The sequence below is a fragment of the Homalodisca vitripennis genome, chromosome 1 (genome assembly GCF_021130785.1).
Source record: "Homalodisca vitripennis isolate AUS2020 chromosome 1, UT_GWSS_2.1, whole genome shotgun sequence".
Taxonomy (NCBI): Eukaryota; Metazoa; Arthropoda; class Insecta; order Hemiptera; family Cicadellidae; genus Homalodisca; species Homalodisca vitripennis.
Window position 1 is genome coordinate 159,087,270 of NC_060207.1, and position 26,228 is coordinate 159,113,497.

At 32.5% G+C, this 26,228-nt stretch overlaps 2 protein-coding genes across 4 annotated transcripts in view; one reads left to right on the forward strand and one right to left on the reverse strand.

Annotated features, from left to right (window-relative positions):
* LOC124375152 (protein SERAC1) overlaps nt 1-19,104 on the forward strand; it is a 55,095-nt gene extending 35,991 nt beyond the window's left edge. For all 3 annotated transcript variants that reach the window (XM_046833265.1, XM_046833278.1, XM_046833271.1), the window contains 5 exons: nt 2,105-2,235; nt 6,308-6,466; nt 16,757-16,903; nt 17,888-17,954; nt 18,946-19,104. In XM_046833265.1, the coding sequence (XP_046689221.1) occupies nt 2,105-2,235; nt 6,308-6,466; nt 16,757-16,903; nt 17,888-17,954; nt 18,946-19,054 (613 nt within the window). In that variant the 3' untranslated portion in view covers nt 19,055-19,104. The remainder of the gene's footprint in view (nt 1-2,104; nt 2,236-6,307; nt 6,467-16,756; nt 16,904-17,887; nt 17,955-18,945) is intronic.
* Nucleotides 19,105-20,220: 1,116 nt separating this feature from the next.
* The window catches only part of LOC124375176 (protein SERAC1), a 70,728-nt gene continuing 64,720 nt past the window's right edge, over nt 20,221-26,228 (reverse strand). The window contains exon 10 of the mRNA XM_046833288.1: nt 20,221-25,120. Within this exon, the coding sequence (XP_046689244.1) occupies nt 25,054-25,120 (67 nt within the window). The 3' untranslated portion in view covers nt 20,221-25,053. The remainder of the gene's footprint in view (nt 25,121-26,228) is intronic.

A 26,228-nucleotide genomic window follows, 5' to 3' on the forward strand; every position in this document is an offset into this window, starting at 1 on the left:
CTTTAATTCGGATCGCCACATCTTGAAGATCTACTGTAAGCTCCAGCCTGAATAAAACTAAGTTTGATCCCTTCCTTACCAGAATACCTACTCTCTCATTTATGAAGGAATATTAAAGGATCCAAGTATGTCTTACTGAACATCTTTAATTCAGACTCTTTAGTGCCTCTTAAAAATCCCACATCAGATAAGAATAAATATTTCCATTATGTTCCTGAAATTGAATCCTAGGTATTTTGACTTTCCATTAGAATTGTATTAATTTTCAACGCAATAAACTATATAAACAATATTAAAAGGGCCATACTGTGTTGGCTACAAGATCTGGCCTTTAACACACTGGATTAATTCTACTCTTGGATTTAGGAGCCATGATTTTAACTGAAACTTTTAAAATTTTTGTGACAGCAATATATCTTGAATATATTGAAAGACATTGTCTATTCTTTAATATTAAGGCCAGCTCCATTTTGAATTCATTTATAACAACTAATAATCTGACACAAAAATAAGACCATTATGAAAGATAAACTATCAAATTTTGTATAGCATCTATATGACGAAAGATTGTGTATGAATTAATTAGATCTATGCCTCAAATATTACATATCTGTTGGAGAGGAAATATATGTTGAACACATTGGAGGAATATGAAATATAAAGGGCATATTGTAACAAAGATAAAAGAGATGATCTTACAAACAAACAAATTTATTTTCAATCCATATTATATTTTTTATGTCATGCTCAATCAAATTTAACATTGGTCATCTGTCCATGTGCATGTATGGTTTCAGTACATCTATTGTAAATTGTAAAACAGTGTTTTAGTTTGTGTTGTATTATTGTAAATTTACTTCAAAATGAAGCCATTCAGCAAATTTTCTCACTGTTCATCTGATGAAGTTTCTCTTCAGCACGTGAATAAATACGTTTTTTATTACATTTGACGAAGGAGAGAAATTCTAGTTCTTGATTGCTTTGACTGGATGTTCTTATGTAGGGCTATGCTGTGAGGTAAGTCAAATCCAGAGCTAGATGGTCAGGATTTTGCTGAACTTATCTTGTTTACAAATCAATTGGGATCTTCAGGGAACTCTAGATCAGATGGAGTGTGTGATGTTAGCTCTGGAAGTTATTTTTAATCTGGCTAAGGGCAGTGATCTGTGTTTGTCCTTGTGCCGGGTAGACCATTACGACATAGAAATTCTCTGCCTCTCAGTGAGCTGGCTTCATGAGTTAGTGGTTGTGGTAACCTGCATCTCATGGAGATAGGCAGGATAGGTGATGTGCACAACCAGCGTCTCAAGTTTCTTCTTCTTTTATAGTTAATATTACTAAATATGCATTGCTAGATTGAAGATAGGGGTGCAGGAGTAGGGTGATGAATCTGGGTGCGCGGCTCATTGGTCATTTGTGAAACTTTTAGTTTGAGAAATATGTAGGTATCACTTACACCATTAGTAAGTGTGGTAGGTGCGTATCTTATCTATATATTAGAGAATATTTGGTTAAATTTAATAATTCGCTCAAGAACATTTTTTAGTAATTTATAAAATATATAATTGTTTCATCAAAGTTAGGTGTTACAGGGCGAGAAGTAAACAGTTAGACAGTTGTGAAAGTAACTCAGGGCGCTATTGGAAACCATTAAGTTGTAAATTATCTCGGCAGAGGAATCACCAAGGCTGACAAAGTTATGAAGTTCAGAAAGATCGCTTTCATCTCTTACATTCATGTTAAGTGAAGGTGCTTTATTCCCTAGTTGTTGAATTATGTGATTACCTCAAAGCAAACTTCAAAGTCAAGTCAGAACTGAAATTGGTGGCTAGGAACAGTCACTTATGTCTTAAACAGATAATAAAAACCAGTTTCAAAAATTAAGCAACAGTTTCAAAAATTTGTATACTACTTCTTTCTTCTTCTCAGTCTTTTTTACAGTGTTGTGCCCATAAGGTACTGCTAGGAAATTTGAGATGCTGGACCAGCAAAATCCCGAATCAGCAGTATAAACATTATACAAATTGTATTGCTGTTTTATTCTAAATACCAATCTGTAATATGGAATTTGTAACGTTTTTGCTAAGAGATATTGTTATAACAGGGTTAAGTCACTGGAAGAGAAATCAGCGATAGTACTGGATCAGCTAATGAGATGTGGTATTGGCCAGAGACCAACTGTATGGGTGGCTCACTCTATGGGTGGACTGCTTGTCAAGAAAATACTCACTGAGGGTAGGGCTGTTACTTTGTATTTAATTGTTAGGCTATTGATTGCTAACACAATAGATTAGGTTTAAAATAAAGTGATTGAAATAAGTTAACAAACAATCACAAAATAATATTATAAGAAAATTAATTTAAAAGGAAATATAACAAGATATGAATTTGATGAAAAGCTGTTATGGGAAATTGGTTCTTATATATAAAATTGTTTAATTAATTCTTTGCAGACCAGCTTACAATATTGCATGTCGATAATTATACTTAACCTTTAAGCTGTTGGTGTCAGGTTAATTGTCAGAGATGGCTAATTAACCTTAACTTCATCTGGTCTCTTTACCTTTACCTTTTTTCTACAAATTAATAGTTGGTTTCTGTTATATAATTCTTTAAAATATGCACTTTTAGGTATATTTCCTGAGTACCATAATCTAAAGAATGCTACCTAACAGCCTGGCACAGACCCAGCACTATGAGGGTTAAAAATAACTTAATACGTTACAGATTTACAAATTTTATTATTATTTTGTAAAAACAATACAAATTTAACCCAATCGTAATACACTAGTTTTGCTATTACATTTCAAATACATTTTTAATGGTAATTTTTGGCAAATATATTTTACATTCTAGATTAAATCTGTGCAAGCGGTTAAATTTATGAGTTAATTAACAGTTTACACATACAGAGAAATAGTGTAAAGAATTACTTGTACCTTTTTTACAATTACTTTCCATACTTCAACTTACCACATTAGAGTTCAAATTTGGCTGACATTTAGATGAAATAAACAGAGATCAAACCTACTACTTTTGGATAGGCAATATAGACCCTGTATCTACATTGCAATTTATATTATTTGAAGGGGCAAGGCATAAAGAAGACTTTTCTCCTTTTTTCAATAAAACATTAAATTTAAACAAAGAACTAATATTACTTTTGTACATTGATTTGTATGAATAGCTTATAAAGTTTTGTTATATTTACTATTTAATTTACATATAAAACATTTCTTTGACGTATTAGTCAAGTACAATTTGATTAAAAATAAAGTTATTTCTGTGTATTTTTTTTTAATATATATGTGTTTACACTTAAGTATTCATAATGTATGATTACGTTGATGAATAATATAGATGTAGGAAAATTATTATTATACAGTGTTTTATATTTGTAGCTCGCTTATGAATAAAAAATGAACATTAATAGATTAATAATATGATACAAAACATTGTGTATATTTATAGCCTGTAAGTTTTGTGTACAATAGTTATAGTTCATAAAATCTCTCATTCTTTGTTTAAATTTATAATATTTAATGATAATTGGGTTTCAGACCACATACAAGCTAATCCTGCTACAGCTTTATTTTTTTATTAACTTGATTAATTGAAAAGTGACTACATTTATTTATTCCTTTACAAACACTGATAGAAAATTGATAATATGAGTAATTTTAAAAATAATTTACTTTAATGTGTTTGTTTTATTGACAATATGTTTGCAAGAAACATTATTTGCTTCAATAATTTTTTTAAGATTTGTCAAGAAACCGTTTTCAAGTTGAATTGGTAATTATTTGTTGTGTTCTTTAGTAAAAAAATCAAATTATCCATACCCGAAACTTAATTTACAAATTTATTAATATTGATAGTCTAAAACTAAAATGCAAAAGGTTTTATTGGATGATAAAATATATCTCCTTCGTAAACCAGAAGTAAATTATTTAAAAATCTTAATTTAATTTAGAATCATAAAACAAACATAATATTGTTGTGACCAATGTCAGGATAAACTCTTCTGTTAGTACAAAATTTTGAGGAATGAAAATTGATGAACACTTTAATTGGAAAGATTGTACCTCATCACTTCCTGCAAAATTAGGCTCAGTCATACTCGCCATGTTGTTTTCAAATCTTCTGATTACAATACTGTGATAATTATGTATCACTCTTTAAGTTGCTCCTGAGATATGGATGGCTCTTGAAGTAGTTTCAGAAATACCCAACAAGGTTTTAAAATTAAAAATCCTGCATTCAGACAATCTAAAAATTCAGACAATTTGCACAAAGGAATTGTGTTGGGAAAAACCATGGTATTGAGAACTCTCATACCCCCAATCTCTCTATCCTTGATAATACTATTGTGTAGGCAAATTCTGAGTGATGGTAGGAAGGGTGCATGACATTTACTGAAATGCTGCACTAATTCATTCAAAGGTTCTTTATGAGTGTGGGCTACATATTCGTGTTTGAAGTTATACCACAGTTTGCCAAATATTATAAAATCAGAAAATCTATAAATAAATTAAAACATTTCTTAAAAGATAACCTTATGAAACACACATACTGTTTGGAGAGTGGTTATCAACATATATTTAAGTTAGTATTGCAGACTAGAACATTATTTATTTAGATATATATTACTGCAATATTTAGGTATAAATATATACTTTATATTGTATGTATAAAGAAAGCGTTACAGATAACCAGGTTACAAAGTACAGATTACGAAAAGTATACTAGGAAAGGCCTTGGTGACATAGTATTTAAAGAGTCGACGATGGAAGTGGTAACATCTGTTTTTTTACTGACGGGTTTGAAGAACCATTAACTTCCTTACCACAGCTCCGGAGTCCATTGGACGACTTTCTTAGGTAGAAGAAAATCATTGGTTGGTTAGAACAGACTGAACATCAATATTCATATGTCCCCTCGGGTCACAACATGAATAGGATGAGTATGCACAAGTAATGAGAAGACCGCACAAGCAAGATCTCATAGACATTTATTTAACATAATAAACACTAAGTCACAAGGCCAATAGAGGGAAAGTTAAGACAACAAACACTATTAATTAATCTGAAGGGAGATTTAAACAAAACTTTTATTTATTAAGGAGACCCATACCTCAGAGTAAGGTAGGTGAAATGTTTCTTTAAAGAGTACATACCATGAGAGAGTAGAAACTTTATTGTACAAGAAACACGCACTACGATGGTCAAGGAGTGACTGCCTCAATGTTACTTCAGGGTACCATTGGTTTTTGTTTTTGACTAAAGGATGCAGGGACGAAAAACAAGCAATCCTCGTCAATTTCTCTTGACGTATATGAAATGGATTTAAAATCATTTGTTTTAACATCTGAAAATAGGACTACTTAAACATGAGAAATACTAAACGTGTATCTTGAATATATCAGTAATAGTATTAAATCAATATCAGTAAGAATGTTGAAGTGACAAAAAATGTGTTACGTGTTATAAGAAATGTTTCATAAAGAGAGATCTGTGTTCCAGTTTTTAGAGAACTAAAAATAATGACTATTCTGAATATGTACATATTCTATTGTCTTATAAGTGTAAAGGAACAATTTGAAAAATTTACCACTAGACAGGATATTCATGATTATCCTACTAGAACAAAGCATTTGTTACAACTCTTACCAGTCAAATTAACCAAAAAAAATGCAGTCATCTTTTTATGAAAATTAAATTGTTTAATAAGTTACCATTACATGCTTGATCTGTATCTTTAGTCAAATTTTAAACAGTTTTAAAGTGCTGGTTAAAATTTAATATATTTTATTGTGTGGATGAATTCTTAAACTGTGATACCACAACATTAATTTTTTAAATGTTGTCTCTCAATGTATTTATTTATTCAGTTTTGATATTGTTGAGTTTTAAAATTTTATCCATGTTAAATATGTTAATAGAAATGTATTCATTATTGTTAATTTACATAGATCTGTTGCTTGTTTGGTTATTGTTGTTATTAATTATATAGATCTATATATTTACTGGTAGGCTGGATTGAGTAGGTAGAATCTGAATTGTTTGTTTTAGTTCTAGTTTAGAATATTTAAGTAGAATAATACATAGCTTTTCCTTCATGGCAAATATCTGTGATTATTGATGTGTAGGCTATAGTATTAGTATATTATGTTTGAACACAATTCAGTGTTTTTATTCATTTTATTATGTAAATCTAAGTTGCTTCACTACTGTTTTTACATTATACTACCAGTAAGTCAAGAATTTATTTTTTATATCCACACTTGAGAATGGACATTTGTGTTTAGCCCTGTCAAGCTGTGACTACGAGGCTCGTCGTATTGCACTCAACACAAGAGCTGTGGTGTTCCTGAGCACTCCACACTTTGGATGTCCTCTGGCAAAGATCAACGACGTCCTCGGCTACCTCCTGCTACCTTCCACAGAGGTCGAGGAGCTAAGAAATAGTAAGTACTTATGGTAGAAAGCAAGAAAGTGGAGTTGACTGTGGACTGTCATATTGTGTTTTAACACTCTAAGCAGCAGTCCGATTGGTACAGTGATCAGACTATATGAAATGCATTCCAAAGCAGGGTGTGGTACTTGACGTGATGACCACACTTATTAATTTTAGAATATCCCCTGGGTTCGCTTGGTACAGTAACGGATAATATTAGTCTAGGTTAGTTTATGAAATTGTAATAAAAGAACTCTCTTTTTGACTAACAAAAATAGAATGTCATTTAAAAAAAAAAACTAATTTAATATTACTTTACAATTACTTAATACTACAATACTTTAAGAAAATTTAGAATGGGAAATAGAGCGATATACATATGAATTTAACATGTTAAAAATCCCGTCACGATTGCACCAAATAATGCCAGTTGCCTCTCTCTCCAATCAGTGGCACACTTAGAAATCTCTGGGAATGTCCGCAACACCAGGGAGAAGAGGGTATGGAAAACCCTCCTGATTAGTAGGGGATCTGGGGGCCTCACTCAGGAAATTTTTCTAAAAATTAGGTCCTAAAATCATTATTTTATAGTACAGGGCGTTTCAAAAAGGACTTTACAACTTTGAAAATTCATATAAATTTGTTTAAACAAGATACAGAGTTGGTTTTGGTGTTATTTTAAAGGAAAAAACTTCAAGTTTTTTTACCTTAAACTAAAGATGTTCTATGTGGCTTCTGTTGGTTATTCTGCAGACATCCCATCGGTAGTCGATTTCTTCCCAGACTCGCACTGCAGCACTTCAGGTGTAACTTGCTCAGCAGCAGCGTAAATTCTTGCTCTAAGTTCAGGTAGAGTGGCCGGCAAAGGAGGTACGTACACCATATCTTTTATGAAACCCCAGAAGAAAAAATCTAGCGGTGTCAGGTCTGGGGAACGGGGGGGCCATGCAATTGGCGCATCACGGCCAATCCATTGACCTGGGAAGCGGTCATTTAGAAAATCCCGGATGTCAGTCAGATAATGTGGTGGTGCGCCTTCTTGCATAAAGAAAACATTTCGTTCTCGGTCATCCTCATCGATCTGTGGTATTAAAAATTGTTGCAACATATCAAGGTACACTATCCCATTGATGGTTCTCTCTTGGAAAAAAGGGGCCATACACTTTCCTCTTGCTCAACGCACAAAAAACGTTCACTTTAGGGCTATCACGAACATGTTGTAATGTTTCATGTGGATTTTCGCTGCCCCAAATCCTACAGTTATGTGTGTTTACCTTACCACTTAAGTGAAAAGTGGACTCGTCAGAAAAGATTATGTTGTCTAAGAAATGTTCATCATTCACTCCATTTAACATATCCACACAGAAGTTCCTACGAGCAATCTTATTAGTGTCTTTAATTGCTTGTAAAAGTGAATATCGGTATGGTTTCAAGTGCAAACGTTTTCTTAACACACACCAAACTGTCGTATGTGGTACTTGCAGCTCGAGATGCACGCCGGGTCAATTTCATAGGGCTATTCGTGAGACAAGTGAAAAAAGAAATCCATTCCAAAATTATGAATTGCAAACCATATTTTTCTAAATAATTCTTTTATAATTTATTAGTTTTTGGTCTTTACAGTTAGTTTTAAATTTTATTCTATTTTATCATATGTTTTTTTTTTTCAATTTTACACGTATGTTTTTCTGTAAACAATATCAAACTGATGATGCCTTAACCGGCGAAAGCGCTTTTAAAATAAATTTATTGTGGAAGTATGAAAAATGTCTTTTCCATTAAAACACAGAGTAAGTTCATTGTTGTATATTCCAGTGGCTAGTGTAAAGTGATGCTCTTTGCATCTGTTATTTGTTTGTGTGTGTGTTTTTAAAATGTTTACAACCCAACGAGTTTACATCCTTCAATTGTGGTGGAAGCATAATATAAATGCTGCTATAATAATTGAGGAATTTAGTGGTAAATATCCAGGTGTCGCAATACCCACTTGACAGTCTATGCGGAAGTTAAATCAGAAATTTGGAAAAAAAACATGAAGCGTTTGAAATGCTCTGAAATGTGGTCATCCACGATCAATTTGCAACGAAGAAAACCTGTAGACAGTTGCTCAAGCTTTTGTAGCTAGCCCGGTAGGTAAATCAACTCGTAAGGCATCTGCTGAACTAGAAATATCAAGAAAAAGTGTCCAAAGAATGTTAAAGCAATTAAAATTTAAGCCATACCGTCCATCTTTACTTCAAGTGCTTCAGGAGGATGATTCCGATAGGCGATTATAATTCTGTGAGACAATAAATTATCCGCTCAGAGTCTAATCCAAATTTCTTGCGATGAATTTTGTGGTGTGATAAGGCAAGTTTCCAACTAAATGGACGTGTTAATCAGTATAACTGCATGTATTGGTCGGATGTAAATCTTCGTAATGTGATCCAAGCAGAACTCACTGTGCCTGGTGTTATGGTATGGAGAGGTATTTTGAGTACTGCACTGATTGGTCCTTATTTTCTTCAAGGAAATGTTAACTCAGAAAGTTACTTACGGTTGCTGCAAGATGTAGTTCCCGAGCTCAGAAACAATTCTGTGTCAATATTCATTCGCTTATCTGGCAACAAGATGGTGCCCCAGCACATTTCGGTATCCAAGTTCGAGATTTTTTAAATAACACATTTAATTAATGGATTGGTTGCCGTAGTACAATTGATTGGCCTGCGCGCTCCCCAGGTTACACCCCATGTGATTTTTCACTGTGGGGTATTATAAAGGAGACTGTGTATGCTTCAAAACCGCAAAATCTTGACGAACTCAGAAACCTGATTAGATATGCTTTTGAACTTGTTAATAACAATAAACCTTTATTGCCAAAAATGTGTGATTCTGTTCTCAGTTGTTGTATGAATTGTATAGAAAATCAAGGTGGACATTTCGAAGAACTGCTATAACATTGTATAGTAATACGTAAGTAATTACAAATAATTACAATTTCTCTCTTTTCTTCACACTATCTATCAAGACCATTTAAAGAAAAAAAAAAAAATTACTTCAGTGACTCAAGATATAAGACAACTAACCATTTCTCACATACAATGGTTTAATGACGTCATTAGGACAGCCAACTCACAAGAAATAGTGACGTATTAGACTTTGTAATAGCATCCAGCTGTACAGCAGAAGCACACAGTACAGAGCGAGGTCACAGACGGGAGCGGTGACCCAGCATCTGCTGACAGTGCAACCTCAGCACCTGACCACACACAACTGCTCTGCCTCGACCACCTTGCTAGCTGTGATAATTATTCATTCTAGCAAATCCTATACTCAATCCTATACACCTCAATACCAGCCAGCACTTGGTTGGTTGGAGTGTATTAATATTTTAATCTGATTGACTACTTTATTCTGACTGAAGCAATCAGCCAAAGCTCCACCAAAAAACTGTATTAACATTTTAATCTGATTGACTACTTTATTCTGACTGAAGCAATCAGCCAAAGCTCCACCAAAAAACTGTATTATTATTTTAATCTGATTGACTATTCTATTCTGACTGAAGCAACCAGCCAAAGCTTCACCAAAAAACTGTATTAATATTTTGATCTGATTGACTACTTTATTCTGACTGAAGCAATCAGCCAAAGGTCCACCAAAAAACTGTATTAATATTCTAATCTGATTGACAACTTTACCAACATAACCGGAGAAGCCAGTCAAATCTCAACAAAACACTGAAAATATCTGACCTTGGTGCAGTAATAGACACACCAGCTGAATTACACACTCACTGTCCTTAGACATAAACAACACTCTATAATGTGCACTGCATTGTTGACAGGGGAATCGTTAGCCTAATTCAACACCGAATTTAAACTGCTACAATTTTTATCATCTGGCCTCAAGAATTATTCAATGACCTCAAGAAATTTGACATAGTTATATACCAGCTTTATTATATATTTTCATTTATACATTTCTATAATTTACATTACCATAAAATGCCACCAACTAAATATCCTTGTGGTACATGTACTATTGGGGTCAAGTATTCTGGAATAAAGTGCACGGGCCACTGCCAAATGTGGTACCATGCAGAGTGTGTAAATATTTCTAGAAAGAACCTCACAAAAATGTCAAAGCCAGATGTCGAGCCCTGGATTTGCAGTGACTGCAAAAACAGTATATACCCCCAGCTAGATCTCCCAACAAAAAAATCTCATCTCCACAAAGTAAATCTTCCCCAGGCCCTGAAAGCTTAGCTGTTATTCAAAAGAAAATTCAACTTTTTGATGAACAAGAGGGCCAGGACTTGGAAACCTCCCTGGCACTAGCTGCTGAGGCAGGCAGTCTTCTTGTTCAGGAAAATGAGGAACTTAAACAGGAACTGCACAATAGCAGAACCGAAAACGCTAATCTGCAAACTGAAGTATGCAGATTGAAAACTGCTTTGAAAGATGCCGAAGACCTGGAGGATGTTCTGAAACTCTCTGAAAATACAAATGCAACTCTACAAGATAGAAATCAAGAACTCCATCTCGAAACCCAACATCTAAACAGAAAATTAAACCAAGAAATGTGTCTAAAAGAAGAAATCATTATCCAAGCGGAGAGCGACAAGCATATGTTAAAACAGCACTATTAACGACTTACAGAGACAACTGAAAGAAAACTCTTTTAAGTTCGAACAAGACACTATTTTACTTTAAAACTCAAATACAAAGTTCATCTTGTACAGAAGAACACTTAAAAAAGGAAATTGAAACCAAGAATGATAACCTTATGACCTTACAGACGGAGTAACGACCTCTTATGCAGGAAACTGAAGGATCAAGAGGAAAAAATCAAATCTGCATATCAACCTTCCTTACCAATGTGAAAAAATAATTTTTCATCTGACATCTCACTACTTGGCATCAGTTCTACAAATGAAAAAACAGGCAGTAGGTGTAAAAACAAAAAGGTTATGCTGAAATCATGACCCAAGAAACTACAAGGGAAGTCAGCCAAACTCCTTTCAAAACACAGAACCCGGACATGACCAGGAGAGACAGCCAAACTCCTCTGAAAAAACTGAACCAGGATATGACCAGGAGAGACAGCCAAACTCCTTCTAAAAAAACTGAACCAGGAAATGACCAGGAGAGACAGCCAAACTCCTTTTAAAAAACTGAACCAGGATATGACCAGGAGTGACAACAATAGATTAGAACCTGACACGGCCACAAATAAGCAGTCCTCACTTAGGAAAATCACAACACACCATCCCCCCCTAAATGCAAGACTACGATCACACAATGAAACAATAGAGGAGTTCTTCAACACAAAAACATAGACCACTACAGGCAAATCATTAATAGTTACCCAAGCAGAGCGACAACCATGGTTCTGGAGAACAGTACACAACCTCGAAGTGATCAAAAGGAATCATCTTTTTTAGACTTGAGCACTTCAAAGCAAGGCAGACAAAAATCTCAAAAAAAGGAAGACTTGCCATCCTGCATCAAAACATAAGAGGACTACAAAGCAAATCCCATCGCCTCCTTCACTTAGCGGAGCTGGAAAAAAACTCAATGTCATCATCTTAACAGAGCATGGACTCCGACAAAACCAGATAGAGTCCATTAAATGGTTACCTGGCTTTGAACTAATAGCCCACTACAGCCGCACCCATCACAGACTTGGAGGTGTTAGCTATCTTTGTAGAAGATGCTCTACAAGCTTATGTTGAGGAGGTTGATGTGTCACAATATTGCCAAGAACTTTCATGTGAGGTCGCAATGATCAAGATAATTTTTAAGAAAGACATTACTTACATCATAGGCACATATAGATCACCTGATAGTAACTTAGAAGATACAATAGCCACATTAACTCGTATAATAGATTACACTCATGTCGAAAATAAACATCTCATTATCATGGGAGATATAAATGTTGATATACTGGAGCCAGACAGAAACACAGCAAAATTAAACGAAATGCTCGCTTACCATAATATTCAAAGAGTTGATCTGCCAGCCACAAGAATTACTTCCTATATCAAAATCATCTATAGACTGGATTGCTTCCAATATGATCACTGAAGCACTTGACATATCAGTCTTTAACACTGGACTCTCTTGATCACACAGCCCAGAAGTGCACTATCACCAACTTAGAGGAAATAAAAACACCTAAATCAGTGCACAGAGCAATTGGAGGAAGAAACTTGGATGAGCTGAAATGGTTGTTAATAAATGAAAGGTGGGAAAAAAAGTGTATACATCTTTAAACTCAGAGGAAGCTTACAACAACTACAGAACCACGGTAACAATAGCTCTGGACACTGCTTGCCCTCTTAAAACTGCCAGGACTAAAAAGACCAAACCTAAACACTTTGCAGATGCAGAAGCATTAATTCTGAAGAATGATTACCTAGCTTACCTCAACCAGTTTGAAACCACAGGAAATCTTGCTGACAGAATCAAAGCAACAGACTTAAAAAAAAAGTATGACCAAAGACTGAAGACCCTAAGAAGTCAAAGAATCGCAGATCAAATTACCAACTCCCAAAATAAGTCAAAAACAATCTGGGAAACGATTAATAGTGTCCGATCAAAAAAACAAGACACCTTACCTCAGCTCAAACTGACCATCAATGGACAACTTATTGAAGACACATATGCTGTAGCTGAACAGTTCAATGATTATTTTGCCAACATTGCAAAATACACCATTGATCGTAATAATGGCACTGCCAGGAGACCAGTTGAACTCCCTGGAGGGACTCACACCAGTGAACTCAGATCATTAAGACCCACAACCCAAGAGGAGTTAAGATCAATTATTAAAAGCTTAAAATCCAAAAACTCAGCAGGAATTGACGACATATCCACAAAAGTACTAAAGCACTGTGCAGAAGAACTAATTTGCCCCCTCACTGACATCTTCAATAAATCTTTTCAATGAAGGCCACGTTCCCTCCGCTTTAAAAATATCCAAAATATATCCAAAATTTAAGACTGGTAGTAGAAACAGAATTAAGCAACTATAGGGCCCATATCCTTACTCCCAACGGTCGCAAAACTCTGTGAAAAAGTAGTACTCACCAGGCTTCTAGAACACTGTACACTCAACAACCTGATAACAAGCTCTCAGCATGGGTTTGTCAAAGGTAAATCAACTACCACAGCAATGATTGAATTACTAGAATCAGTAATTGACAGCTTTAGAAAATGGGAACCTAAACTACAGCGATCTTCCTCGATTTCAGCAAAGCGTTCGACTGCTTAGGACACGACCTCATACTGAAGAAACTGAATGCACTGGGTGTAACAGCAACGGCCCTAAAATGGTTTGAGAGTTACCTCAAAGACCGTAGTCAAGTAGTTGAAATTAAGTCTACAGTAAAAGGAACCACCAAGGCATTTCGGTCGCAACCTCTGCCAATCCAAAGAGGTGTGCCCCAAGGATCTGTGCTGGGCCCAGTGCTGTTCATTCTTTTTACTAATGACCTCCCAGAATACTTAAGTGAATACACTAAAACTTTGATGTACGCAGACGACACAACTTTAATCCCTCGACAACCATTCTCCTGAAAATCTGTGCCTGAATGCTTATATTGCTGTCAATATGGCATATCAATATTGTGATGGAAACGACTTAGTGGTGAACCCCTCCAAAACTAGCCAATTAGGATTTGGAAGAAGATCAGGGCAAATAAACTCCTTACCAGAAGTGAACTTAGTTGACCAAACCAAATTCCTTGGGGGTTTTAGTTGACTCTAACTTATCTTGGACCCCTCATATTGACCAGCTATGTAACAGACTGAACTCAAGCTTGTATGCCCTCAAGCAGATCAAAGCTATCGGAGATCTGACTTACTGCACGTACTGCCTACTTCGCTCTGTTTGAGACACACATAAGATATGGACTGGCTGTATGGGGAGGAACCTCAAAAACCAACATGAACAGAATTCTAATCCTCCAAAAAAAGGCAATTAGAATCCTTGCAAACCTTCATCCCCTGGAAAGCTGCAGAGAGGCCTTTCCAACCCTAAATATCTTGACTGTGACAGCTCTCTATATCCAAGAACTCGTGATGTACGTGGACGGAGAAAACCTTACAAGGCTTGAAGACATTCACTACTACAACACACGCAACTCAACAATGTACCAACTTCCCACTCACCACTTAACGCAAGTATGAGAAGAAACCGACCTACATGGGAAGAAAGCTGAGCAACTGCCTACCAACAGAAATACGGACGAAGAAGGGAAAAGAACTGAAGACTGCACTCTGGAAACTACTCTCTCAACGGGGCCATCTATACACTTCAAGAATTCTATCTGGATGTCTCAAACTATCAGACAAATCATGAATTTTGATGCTATCGATTATTATTATCACATAAATGTAATAACTTACTTTTTGACACTATCTCTGTACTTGATGTATATGAATAAAGAAACTTTTGACTTTGACTTTGACTTTGACTTTAATGAATTTTTTTTTTTGCCTAAAAGTAGTTTATTCAATTAAACTATAACACCTTTAAATTTTTTTTGTGGGAAAACACATATGCACCACCCTGTAATTAACTAAAACAAAATTTAATCTTAATATTAACAAAATAGTTTAGTTTAAAATACATATCAAGACCAAAGCTAAATCTTGGTTATCAGGAATTATATTAAAATTTAGCTAGTTTATTTCTTTGTTTTTACATATAAAACTGTTTACTAACAATAAATTTAAGTTTTTATATTAATAACAATGAAAAATACCGGTTTTTGTTGCTTTTCAACCAAACTGCAATTTTGAACATTCATAACTCGGAAACTTGTGATCAGAATATGGCCAAATGTTTATCAAAGATAAACATTTACAAGATGTTTACAAGTGTACTGCAATTGAGTAGGTAATTTTAGAATTTCAGAGTAGCGTGAAAAAAGTTTTAACTATGTTATTATCTTAACTTTTATTCTTGACTGGGTGGTCCAAAAAAATTGGCTTTGGTCAACATGTTATGGAGCTCTCAGTCATTATATAGAGCGTGCTGTTTTGTTAAACACTATTTAAAAGGTTTATTTTTAACACAAATTTAACTGAGCAGGGTTTGTTAATTTACTGTAACCAGCAACTGATTGTTTTAACGCACAAATTGCCATACTACCCAAGGCAGTATTGACTCATAGTAACAATGAATGTCAACAAACTAAAGCGGTACAGAGCTTAGCAACTCACTTACTATTGTAACAACTGATCACGTCAGGATAACTGTAAAAAAATACTTTGTACCTGGTACTTGTTTGTCCGCATAGTATATCAAATATTGAACTGTCAGTAGTTTTAGTTGTTTCCAAGCTCCTAAATATACTATAGTCACTGTGGTGTCCATGAGCCAATTGGGATGCCCGGGAGATACAATATTAACTACACTGCAATTATCTATCCTTTAAGAAGAATGTTTTCCACATCACCATTTATGGCCATCATTGTTAAAGAGCTTAACTTTTTTGCTACGACTGTTTTGGAAGTCCAGTACATGTAAACTCGTTGTTGGGTTGTAAACATTTGCCACATGCCACTGGAACAGACAACAATAAACTTACTCCATGTTGCCGCCAACTTTTTACCAACCTATCGAAACAAAATATCCCAATTTATGGGGAAATTGACATATGCGCCACCCTGTATATGTTTGCATTGTAACAACATCGTGTAAGATGGCATGGTAGTCTTCTATATTTATATTGTATGTTTGCATTGAGGCTTAGTACAAAAATCTGTTTTTAAAACTAACTACAGTTATCAAGGAATTTGCCATATGAGGTAGCAATCATTTTGATACACTTTGAGATTCAGTTAGTGATGTTTGTAACTCCTAGTTAATGCTCATACTAGTTCACCTGCTGATCTAAACACAATAAAATATAGAATCCAAGTCAAATCCTGAATTCTACTGCCTCTTAACTATTGTCTGATGACGCTGTTAATCAAACTGCATGCATAAACTCTAATAAGTGACAAATAGTGATGGATTCATAAGAGTTTTATTTCATCAAAATGTAATAGTGAATAATGCTAATTTTTTACTCTTTTTGGTAATTGAAGTATGACTTTTGCTTACACAATGTTATTAATTTCTTGGTCTTAATCCCTTCTCATCTGTTATAATCCTGTGATTTTAGCTGATGGTACATCCACCTGCTGATCCACACAAAGTCTGATCTTTAATGAATTTTACAATATAAACACTAGAATAATGGGTATGGGTTTTCTCACTTTTTATACAATATTATTGTCCAACAAGACATGTGATGTTCCAGATACTCGTATACTGACTGACCTTCATGAACGTTTCAATGATCTTCTACAGGAAGTCAATGTCAAAATTGTAACATTTACTGAAACAAAGTCCACTAGGATAGCCACCCTTGGAATGGACTTGCACATAGTACCTCCGGAATTCTCTTGTAAGTTTTAATATTAATTTTATTCATATCTAATGGCTAGTTAAATATTATGATTGTTTTTTTCCCCTAGTGACACCTATGTCAATTTGAAAATAGGTATTGACAAGACATGTATCTAGTTTTTCTTTAATTATGTGTATTTGAAATTGACTAATAGTAAGAATGGGTGATTAGTTACTTCATGTGTACAGAACCGAGGGAGCTACATTTTAGTGTGGGATTTAGATATAAGATAAGAATAGTGACTCAGTTAAAACCAGGACAAATCAATACTTACATCTAACTTCAAAAAGAATAAAGTATGACATCTATAGTAAATATTATAAAAATATGAATTTTTACTTTGCTATCTCAAATCTGAGACCTCCAATAAATTGGGTTTTATAATCATATTAATTTTATACAATTTTTTTATAACTTAGCAACCGTAAGATACAAAAAGATAGTTATAAGTATCTCAGTCAACGAGATAAACATACTGGAAGTGATAACATTTTAATTTCAGTTATCTAATTTTAAGTGAATGGAGTTAAAAAATTCTGATGTTAATAAAAATGTCTACATTTTATTTTTAATCCTTTCACAAACCTCCCATATTGACCCCAAACAAAACTAACATTACCATTCTTAGTATTGAGAAAATCCTTTATCAATTTTATGAAAAATTAGGTTGAACTCTTATAAAACTGGTCTTCATCTCCTGGATGTCTAGAATCAGAAACTGCTTCATGATCAGTATCACACAAATTGTAAGGGCCAAAAGCAAAGTTTGGTAAAATACAAAAGCATGCAGGTCCTATTACGCTTTGAACCCTCTCTTCAGAAGCCACATAAGTGATTTTGTTGGAGGATCCTGTATGAAGTTTCACCTAAAGAAGTAATAAATAAATAACTCTTATGTCCCCACAACTTCTCTCTTCTCTGTCTACTGATCTTCTGATGGTTCTAATGAAGCTCAAAATGAAATCTTGTATTATTGTCTAGATTTTGAAGTGGGTGATTTGTTTGAGATGCCTTGTGACCATGCCTGTGTGGCAAAACCTCGCAACAGGTAATGTATTTTTATATTTTATATAGTATTAACACAAATACAGTACTTTATTGGTGCTGTATTAAAGACGATGAGTATGTCTTTTGCATAAGGCATGGTTCATTGGAAAGTATATTTTTTACAATCTGGTGACTAGAACAAGCTCTAGCTTTACATCTCTCTAAATAACAGATGGCTTATGTGATTAGCTTAAGCTGATCTTCATTGTAGCCACCTAGAACTTAGGCTACAAAAAACTTAGGCTTTATTACATTCAAAAATACTATTGACTTTCTACAGTGAATGATCTTCAATCTTTAAATTTGATGGTAGATTTTCAAAATTTAAGCTCGAACCAACAAAAGTTGGGGCAATCGTGTAACAGCTAAGAATTAAATATATAATTTACTATAGAATCAGTATCATAATAGCACACATAATTGACAGCCAACCTGGGATTAAAACATTGCCATTCACATTAAAAATATTATTCTACCAACTTCAGGTAAAACAATAAACGTATGTAAAGGTTTTATTTCTCATGCACTGTACTACATTTCAAAAATTGCTTAGTGTATATGTATGTAACAAGAATTCTTTCAGAACTTCAGGTTTTAAAATGCCAAAAAGATGAATAATAGGTTATGGCTAATAATCTTTTTACCAGAACGACTAAGTTTACTTTGAATAATATGTTTCTGTTAAAGAGAAAATCTTCATAAGAATTAAATAAATTTTATTGCACACCACACTGTTATGAGTTCCCATCAGAATTTACAAAAAATCCACATTTGTTTTTAATATGGTAATTAAATGTCAAAACACAGAATTACCATACACTGGAACTGCCTTAACTAACTGTTGTATCAGATACATTCTGCATTCTCAATGCTCATTGTGTTTTGAGATACTGTTGACAGATTTGTTAATACAATTTATACCTTCTCATGTTTTTTTTTTTAATTTATTTATTTGGTTCATTTTGTGAAATAAACCATACTCCCTTTTTCAGGTTATCATTTATTTATCAAACAGTTTTAAATTTAATAAAATCAGTCCAAGAAGAAGAAACGGTGGCTTTACCATGCAGTAGAAGAGATTCAAAAGATTCTATTGAATGAAAACGTGACAGAATCCTTTATTAAATTGAAATTATATTTTCAAACATATACAAAATGTTTCTCTTTATAATATGATCTTTGTATTGTCCACTATAATTATGAAGGGATGTTTTATAATTAAAATGCAAAGTTTTAGGTTATTTAATTACCAAGCAAATGCCTAGTCAAACATTTGTGAAATTTGATTATTATCACATGAAATGTAAATAAAGGATTGGAATAGAATAATTATCTTCATAGAACAATGACAGGGAATATTAAATAGAGTCCGCTCATAGTTCATCCCTTATGAAGCTCACATACACAGCTGATTGATTTTTCAAAACCTAAAATATTCTGACCTATAGATAAACCGTTTACAAAAAAAACTGGGCAATTTTAATTAATGTAGGGTGGGGTATTGGCACTTGTCTACTCGCTCTAACCCCTGACCTGGCCATTGCCAGTGTGCGGCTAGCCTCACATCAAAACGCTTCTCCAAGGATACGTCTATGGCTATATTAGTCTGTTCAATTAATATTTAACACTTTAACTGCGACACTTGTATATAGGCCTACATATAAAAATATAATAAAGTTATAGAATAGGTAAGTAGCTGCAGTGTAAATAAAACGGCACGAGCGAGACACGATCCACACAGTTGATCAAACAAAGACGAGGAGATGCATGTCTCCCTCTCCACCACTGGAGGAGGCCCCTCCTGTATGTGGCTGCTCAGATATTTACTTCTGCACAGATTTCTTTGTGAGTGATTTATCTATAGTGATAAGCAAGCACTAAGTGTAATAATACTTACAAGTGAATTTCATTTACATATATTTACATCCATCGCACCACCCATGCTTTTAAGATTTCACTAGGAAACACAAGACTTGGTGACAAATTAACAATGATGTTGATGGGAAACAAAAGTCACAACAATAACAAAAATCAGTTCCGTCATGGGTGACAACAATCACCTTTTCTCTGAGGAGCCTGAGTTTGCAACGAAGTGATGTAGTAAAATGGTGACTGCATGATTAGCAAAACTTAAATACATTTATAAAGGAATCAAATAAAAGGTGTAATTGGCTTGTTTTCAAACTCATTGACTTGGTTTAAGATTTTTTTAATATCATAAATTAAAACCAAAAACAATCAAATCTATGTTAAGGATAAAAACAATCTTTATAAAATGTTCCATACTTTATTACAACAAATATTTAAGGACAGTTACAATATTGACAAAATTAAAACTTCAACTAACTATTGGTCCACTTGCAAAACTAAATTTGAAACTTTATTACAACATTTTACTAATACAAGAACATCAATAGTATTTGTAGTAAAGAAGGGATTAAACTAAGAGTGACTTTAACATTAAGGCTTCACAATTGACCAAGACTAAAAAGCACCCCAACTGATGGTAGAATCCAACAATAACAAACATTATTACAACACAATCATTTTATAACACAACTGTAACAAAACATTGTTTATCACATTCGATGGCATTAAGTTCTTAACCTAAATCAAAACCAAAATAACATTCTTATTCATTTTTTAACGTGTCCACAAATGCAAATTTAAAAAATTGAAAATATAAAACTAATTAATTAAAACTACTAGATAATAAAATGCTGTACATTTATGAATATATTATAATAAACCAAAGCTTATTCTACAAACCTGTAAAATAACTTCTTGGACTGAGCAGAAATTAGTCAAAATTTGTTTTTTAATTTAAAATTGAAAATACATAACATTATGGAACTGACTAGTAATGTAAACTAAGAGGAACATAAACATAATAAGAAACTTAGTTAAACTGGGTGTACAAATAATGTTGTATAAATGCACTGTGTTTAAGGTAACAAATACATTTTTTAGATGTAAACTTGTTAATGAAATCATGATTCAAGTAGGAAATAAATAAGTTTTAAATTACATAGTATATAACTATAGTATTAGTTGTGAGTCTAAAGGTTGTATTAAAAATATTCATTTCATAGAGATAAATAAGAAAATAGAGACAATAACTCGTAAAAATATATTCAAATATTTGAAATTGTTGTTAGACAACTATTTAATAAAAATCTGTCTTTTTATTTCTTACTCAAACTATTTTCTAACATTGTTCAATTTGAAAATAATCTAACAGTTATAGTAACTGTTAAACTTTTGCAATCACAATATGAACAAGTCTACTTCAACATAAAAAAAACCTTTGTATTACAGCTCAGACACAGCATTATTTACAATGTAAGTTAACTGAATCTCCCCTTAAATCACACATTTGGCACATCTGTCACAGCTTTGTACATATCACAACCTGACATCTGCAATTGGTTTACAACCAGAACTATCACAATTATTAACAATTGCAACAAATCACTACAGCATAACAACGTATCACACCACTCACCATTCTGTTTTCCACTGTTAATTATAGATACATCCTTTCAAATAAAAGGATTATCATGGAAGATAAATCCAGTTTCAAAACTGATTTAAGATGCAAAAGGAGCATCACTAAAACATTTTGGTTTCTATTACTATTTACAACATTTATCTCTGGTCTGTGTAAGGTTTTCTGGCAATTAATAAGTTTTAAGTTCCATGAGTTTACTGTTGTGGAAAGATACTAATATATGATTGTGCAACTTAGGAGTATTCATAATCAAGAAGAGTACAAATAGTAAATTAAAACTAATATAATAATGTTCGAACTATCCATTCCAAATCCTTCATCCATTTCCAGAAAACCCAGCAAATTTATGTAAGTTTAATTATACAGTCTGGTAATGGCATAATAATTCTGAAAATATGCCAATTAAAAATTTTCTTAAGTTACTTCAGTTGAGTTTTTTATTGTTTCCATTTCTTCATCAGACTTTCATTTTCATCAATTCTAAAAATCTTGATTCCAAGAACTTCTAAAGTACGAGACACATCATTGCAAGACTGGTTGTATTATTTATTAATATTGTAAAGAGATCTCAGTTAACAATTTTAATTTTGTGCTACTGCAAGAAACAAATGTTCTATACTCATGCAAAGTTTAAACATTATATGTCAGGCCTAAGTGCATAAAAAACAGTTTATTAGCCACAAACCAGGCTTGCAATGATAAGTCTCATAGTTTAGTAAATATGACACAGTTATATCTTTAAAATCTCTTTCTTGGCTCTGATCATCCTGAAACCGTTTCATTCAACAGACGTAAGAACAGAGAAGACATAATACAAATCACAAATTATTCTCAAGGAAATCAGAGATATCTTACTTGTTATTACATATTTGTATCTTTTACTAGCACAATAATTACCATTATACATTTGAAAATCAGCACATATAGTATGATTTTACAGAGAACACTGAAATGTTAACTTTAGTAAAGTTTGTGTCTATTAGTACATATCAAGTTAAAGAGAGACCTATATGGAACATTGAAATAGCACAAATAGTAAGATCATTATTTTTGGGCGATTAGTGGTGGTCTTATTTTGAAAATTATATTTACTTTATTAACATTACTTATTATGTAACTATATTATTAACTATATAATGTAATTTACATTATATATATACAATAAAAGAACTATGGTATCTAATTTTTAAGAAATTATACCGATTTTCTTAAACCTGATTCTCAAATTTTAAAATTATAAAACCAATTAAAATGGAAATAAATCAGTATATAGAGTGCATGTTTAATAAGGCAGTTAATTAAGTCGTTAATCTCCATCACTGCTGTTTTCGATCTTAGGCGAAGAGAAAGAGCATTCATTTCCTTAGAATTTACTAAACACTCTGAACACTCCAAGACATGATAACCGATGTATAAGGGAAACATCGATTTAACTACAACTAAGTACACAATAACTGTATTGCCTTTTGGTTCAAGTATTAGTGTCTACCTAAAACACACTTATTTCTTACAATATTCTAACAGTTCTCAAAAATAAAATAGCAACAAGTCTTTATATTAAGACTGCATTTGGATATACTATATATCTATAATTATTACAATTTTCACTACATTTTGATATGTTGATATAATTTATAATATTGTTCCTCTTGGAGATTGGAAACCACTAATAAATTCAAAATTTAACAACACAGGACATATATTTTTTACTAACATATCCGCCTTTACCAAAATTCAGTACTTTTAGTGTTTCTACTTTTCTCAACTAATAATACACATTCTGTCAATGTCAAGGTATTTTACCTTTATTAGAGTACAAAAGTTAAGTAACTATGCTTATTAAACCGTAAGAATATTAAACTTTACGGTTTTAGCAACTTCTGGTTTATATATTAAATTTGTCAATTTGAAGAAAGTTAATCTGTTGACTCTTAAATTCACAAGATTTATCCCGATATATCAAAAATGTTTTGCAAATAATTTATAAACATTTAAATTGAATAAGTTTTTTATAAGCTTGTATTACTTTTTCCATTATTCACCAATAATTTTCACAAACAGCTAAAAGAAGTTTAATTTTACTACTATAATATAATATAGTAATAAAATGGTATTTTTTCATTCTTTTTACATTAAAACAGTGGTTTTAAAATTACTTGTTGAACTTACTTAGAATCTGGAAAAAATTTCATATTTGGAGTATGGGCAGGTGCGCTAAACTGCTGCCGCTAAGAGGTTATTAAAGATTTAGTGAACACTTTCTTTTACCTACAAATTTTTCTAAATATTATAATTTGCATTTTATCACTCTAAACATAGTAAAAGAGACGAAACTAACTAAAAAATGTACAACAGAGATTTGAGACATTTCAAAGTATTTACAAGATATTTTAAAACTAAACAAATACATTAGCTCTATTTACAACACAATTTAGCATCTTTGGCAATGAACACTTAAGTTTATCTTCTAAATCTAGTTGGAATGTATCAGATTTTTAAATAGGTGATATAAAAATCATAAATAACAGGTTTATAAAGTTTTTGTTAACTGGATATTTTTACCTTCTAGGAGATGCTTAAAAAATTAAATTTATCACAAATTTCTGAACATTGACCGAAAAATAACCCAGGTCGATTTATTAAAATTGATCCTTGATTAATCCGACCAGGTGATGCATCAATTTTTACACCGATCGATGGAATTGTTCATGAATGAATAACATCTGTTGATGTCACTAAAATACGAATTTGAATATTATATTTTTTCCAACATTGTTTATACAGTTTATATCTCTTTACACAAACAAAAATCAAATAAAAACACTACCAATAAGTTAAACTAGTTGAACAAATTTGGAATAAAACGCACAAAATTTAATGATAATAGCATGTGCCATTAATACCCAGGTGTTTTAGCATAAATATTTAAGCTCTGAGATAGAGCAGTACTGAGTAACAGGTTTTCTAAGTTCCTTACTATTAAAATTCCAAATAAATTTATAATTAAATTAACAATTTTCTATTTATTTTGTTAGCTATAATTTTCCTTTATTCGACCACCTCAATAAGATCTCCAACAGATCTATGAATGAATATAATTTCAGATGTGAACACAGAAAATTGTTGGTAAAATCTCCAACAATATATATATATATATATATATATATATATATATATTGAAGTATGAAATTGCATTAATATAATTGTGAAGTTCTTCCCCTAAATTTGGAATTAGTAATTTAATAAACTACAGGTATTCCATTGGACGAGTTCATTTTAAGATTTGGTTTAACATATATTTATAATGTTTATTTACAAATCATTTAAGTGTTAATTTTATGATTCAAAACTCTTCTAATATCTGTATAAACTTATTGGTAGTGATCAGATAATCTAAATGTTTCACGACAGTGCGATTAAAACATTCCAGTCAACAATACAGAAGTAAAAAAATGAGCAAGAAACGTTATTGCTCACTTGGTAAGAAAACAAGTAAAATGGTAAGTGTGGATTTTCACCTGTAAACCTATGTTACCAATTAAAACATTGGCAGGTATAAGATGATAAGATAAGCACGTAGTGAACACTGTCACGACTGTCGTTCTGTCGTCACCGATTCGATTAAAGACAACAACTCTCGATACAGGAAACAGTTTCTGTGAAACACAAATCAGTTGCATTATTACCAACATTTCAACATTACCTTAAAATACTCAAATATTATAACTTTAAGACTAACTTATTCAATTTAAAATTAACTTGAATTTAATTTATACATCTTTATTAAAAGCTAAACTTTCCTATAATGTTTGAAGTTTTGTCACAATTTGTTGTATATATCTTCATGAAACTTTTTTCATGTTTTAACTTTGTAGAGCTTTTTCAGTTCTCTAAGATCGGGAAATAAAGAAATATTAAGATGAAGAAACGAACAAGGACAATTTGTTAAGTACTGTTATTTTTATACTTCACTAGCGGGCCCGGCGCGCTTTGCTGCGCATTTCAATAATTTTTTGCAAAAGTTGCCCGCGGCTTCGCACGCAATTTCCCGTTGAAAACAGTACACTATATTCACTTATTCTTTTTCTATCACATTCTAAACATTGCTGAGTATAATTGATAGTCGTTCCATCGTGAGCCTCTTGGGCGTATTATGAAGGTATGTACCATATTCCTGCCTCTATCTAGCTGTTACCCACGGCTTCGCACGCAAATCTTAAGAACCGAAGTCCTTATATTACTTAGTAAATTTTTTTTTTTACTATAATAAATTTTAGATTAAATTAGTTATATCTCCGATGCCACGATTGAGCTTGCTTTGTTGTCTCGATCGAGAGAATATGTACACACGGAGTTTTTGAGAACCATACTTCTGTCAAAAAAAACAACTAAGGTTGATTTTATAACATTCTTTATATTTGTAGCCAACGTAAGATAGTAATTATGATATCTGCATTACTCTTCTGATCAAGCATGAGCATGGTTTATATTAAATAAATATTGCAGTTAAAGGTGAATTTTTACGTCAAATTTGAATTGTATTATCTGGATAGTAAAGTCTATGTTTAACAGTGATTGCAAAAACAGTTTAAAAACAAAATTTGTCGTTTCTCTTAACCCTTAAAGCGCTAATCAAAATTACTGTCAAACGCTAAGACCATAAAAAATATATTTTTTTTAAATTTCCCAATGCTAATTTTTGTTTCATATACCTTGGTATGCCTAATAAGAAAAAATAATAAACATGTAATATTACATTTTTTT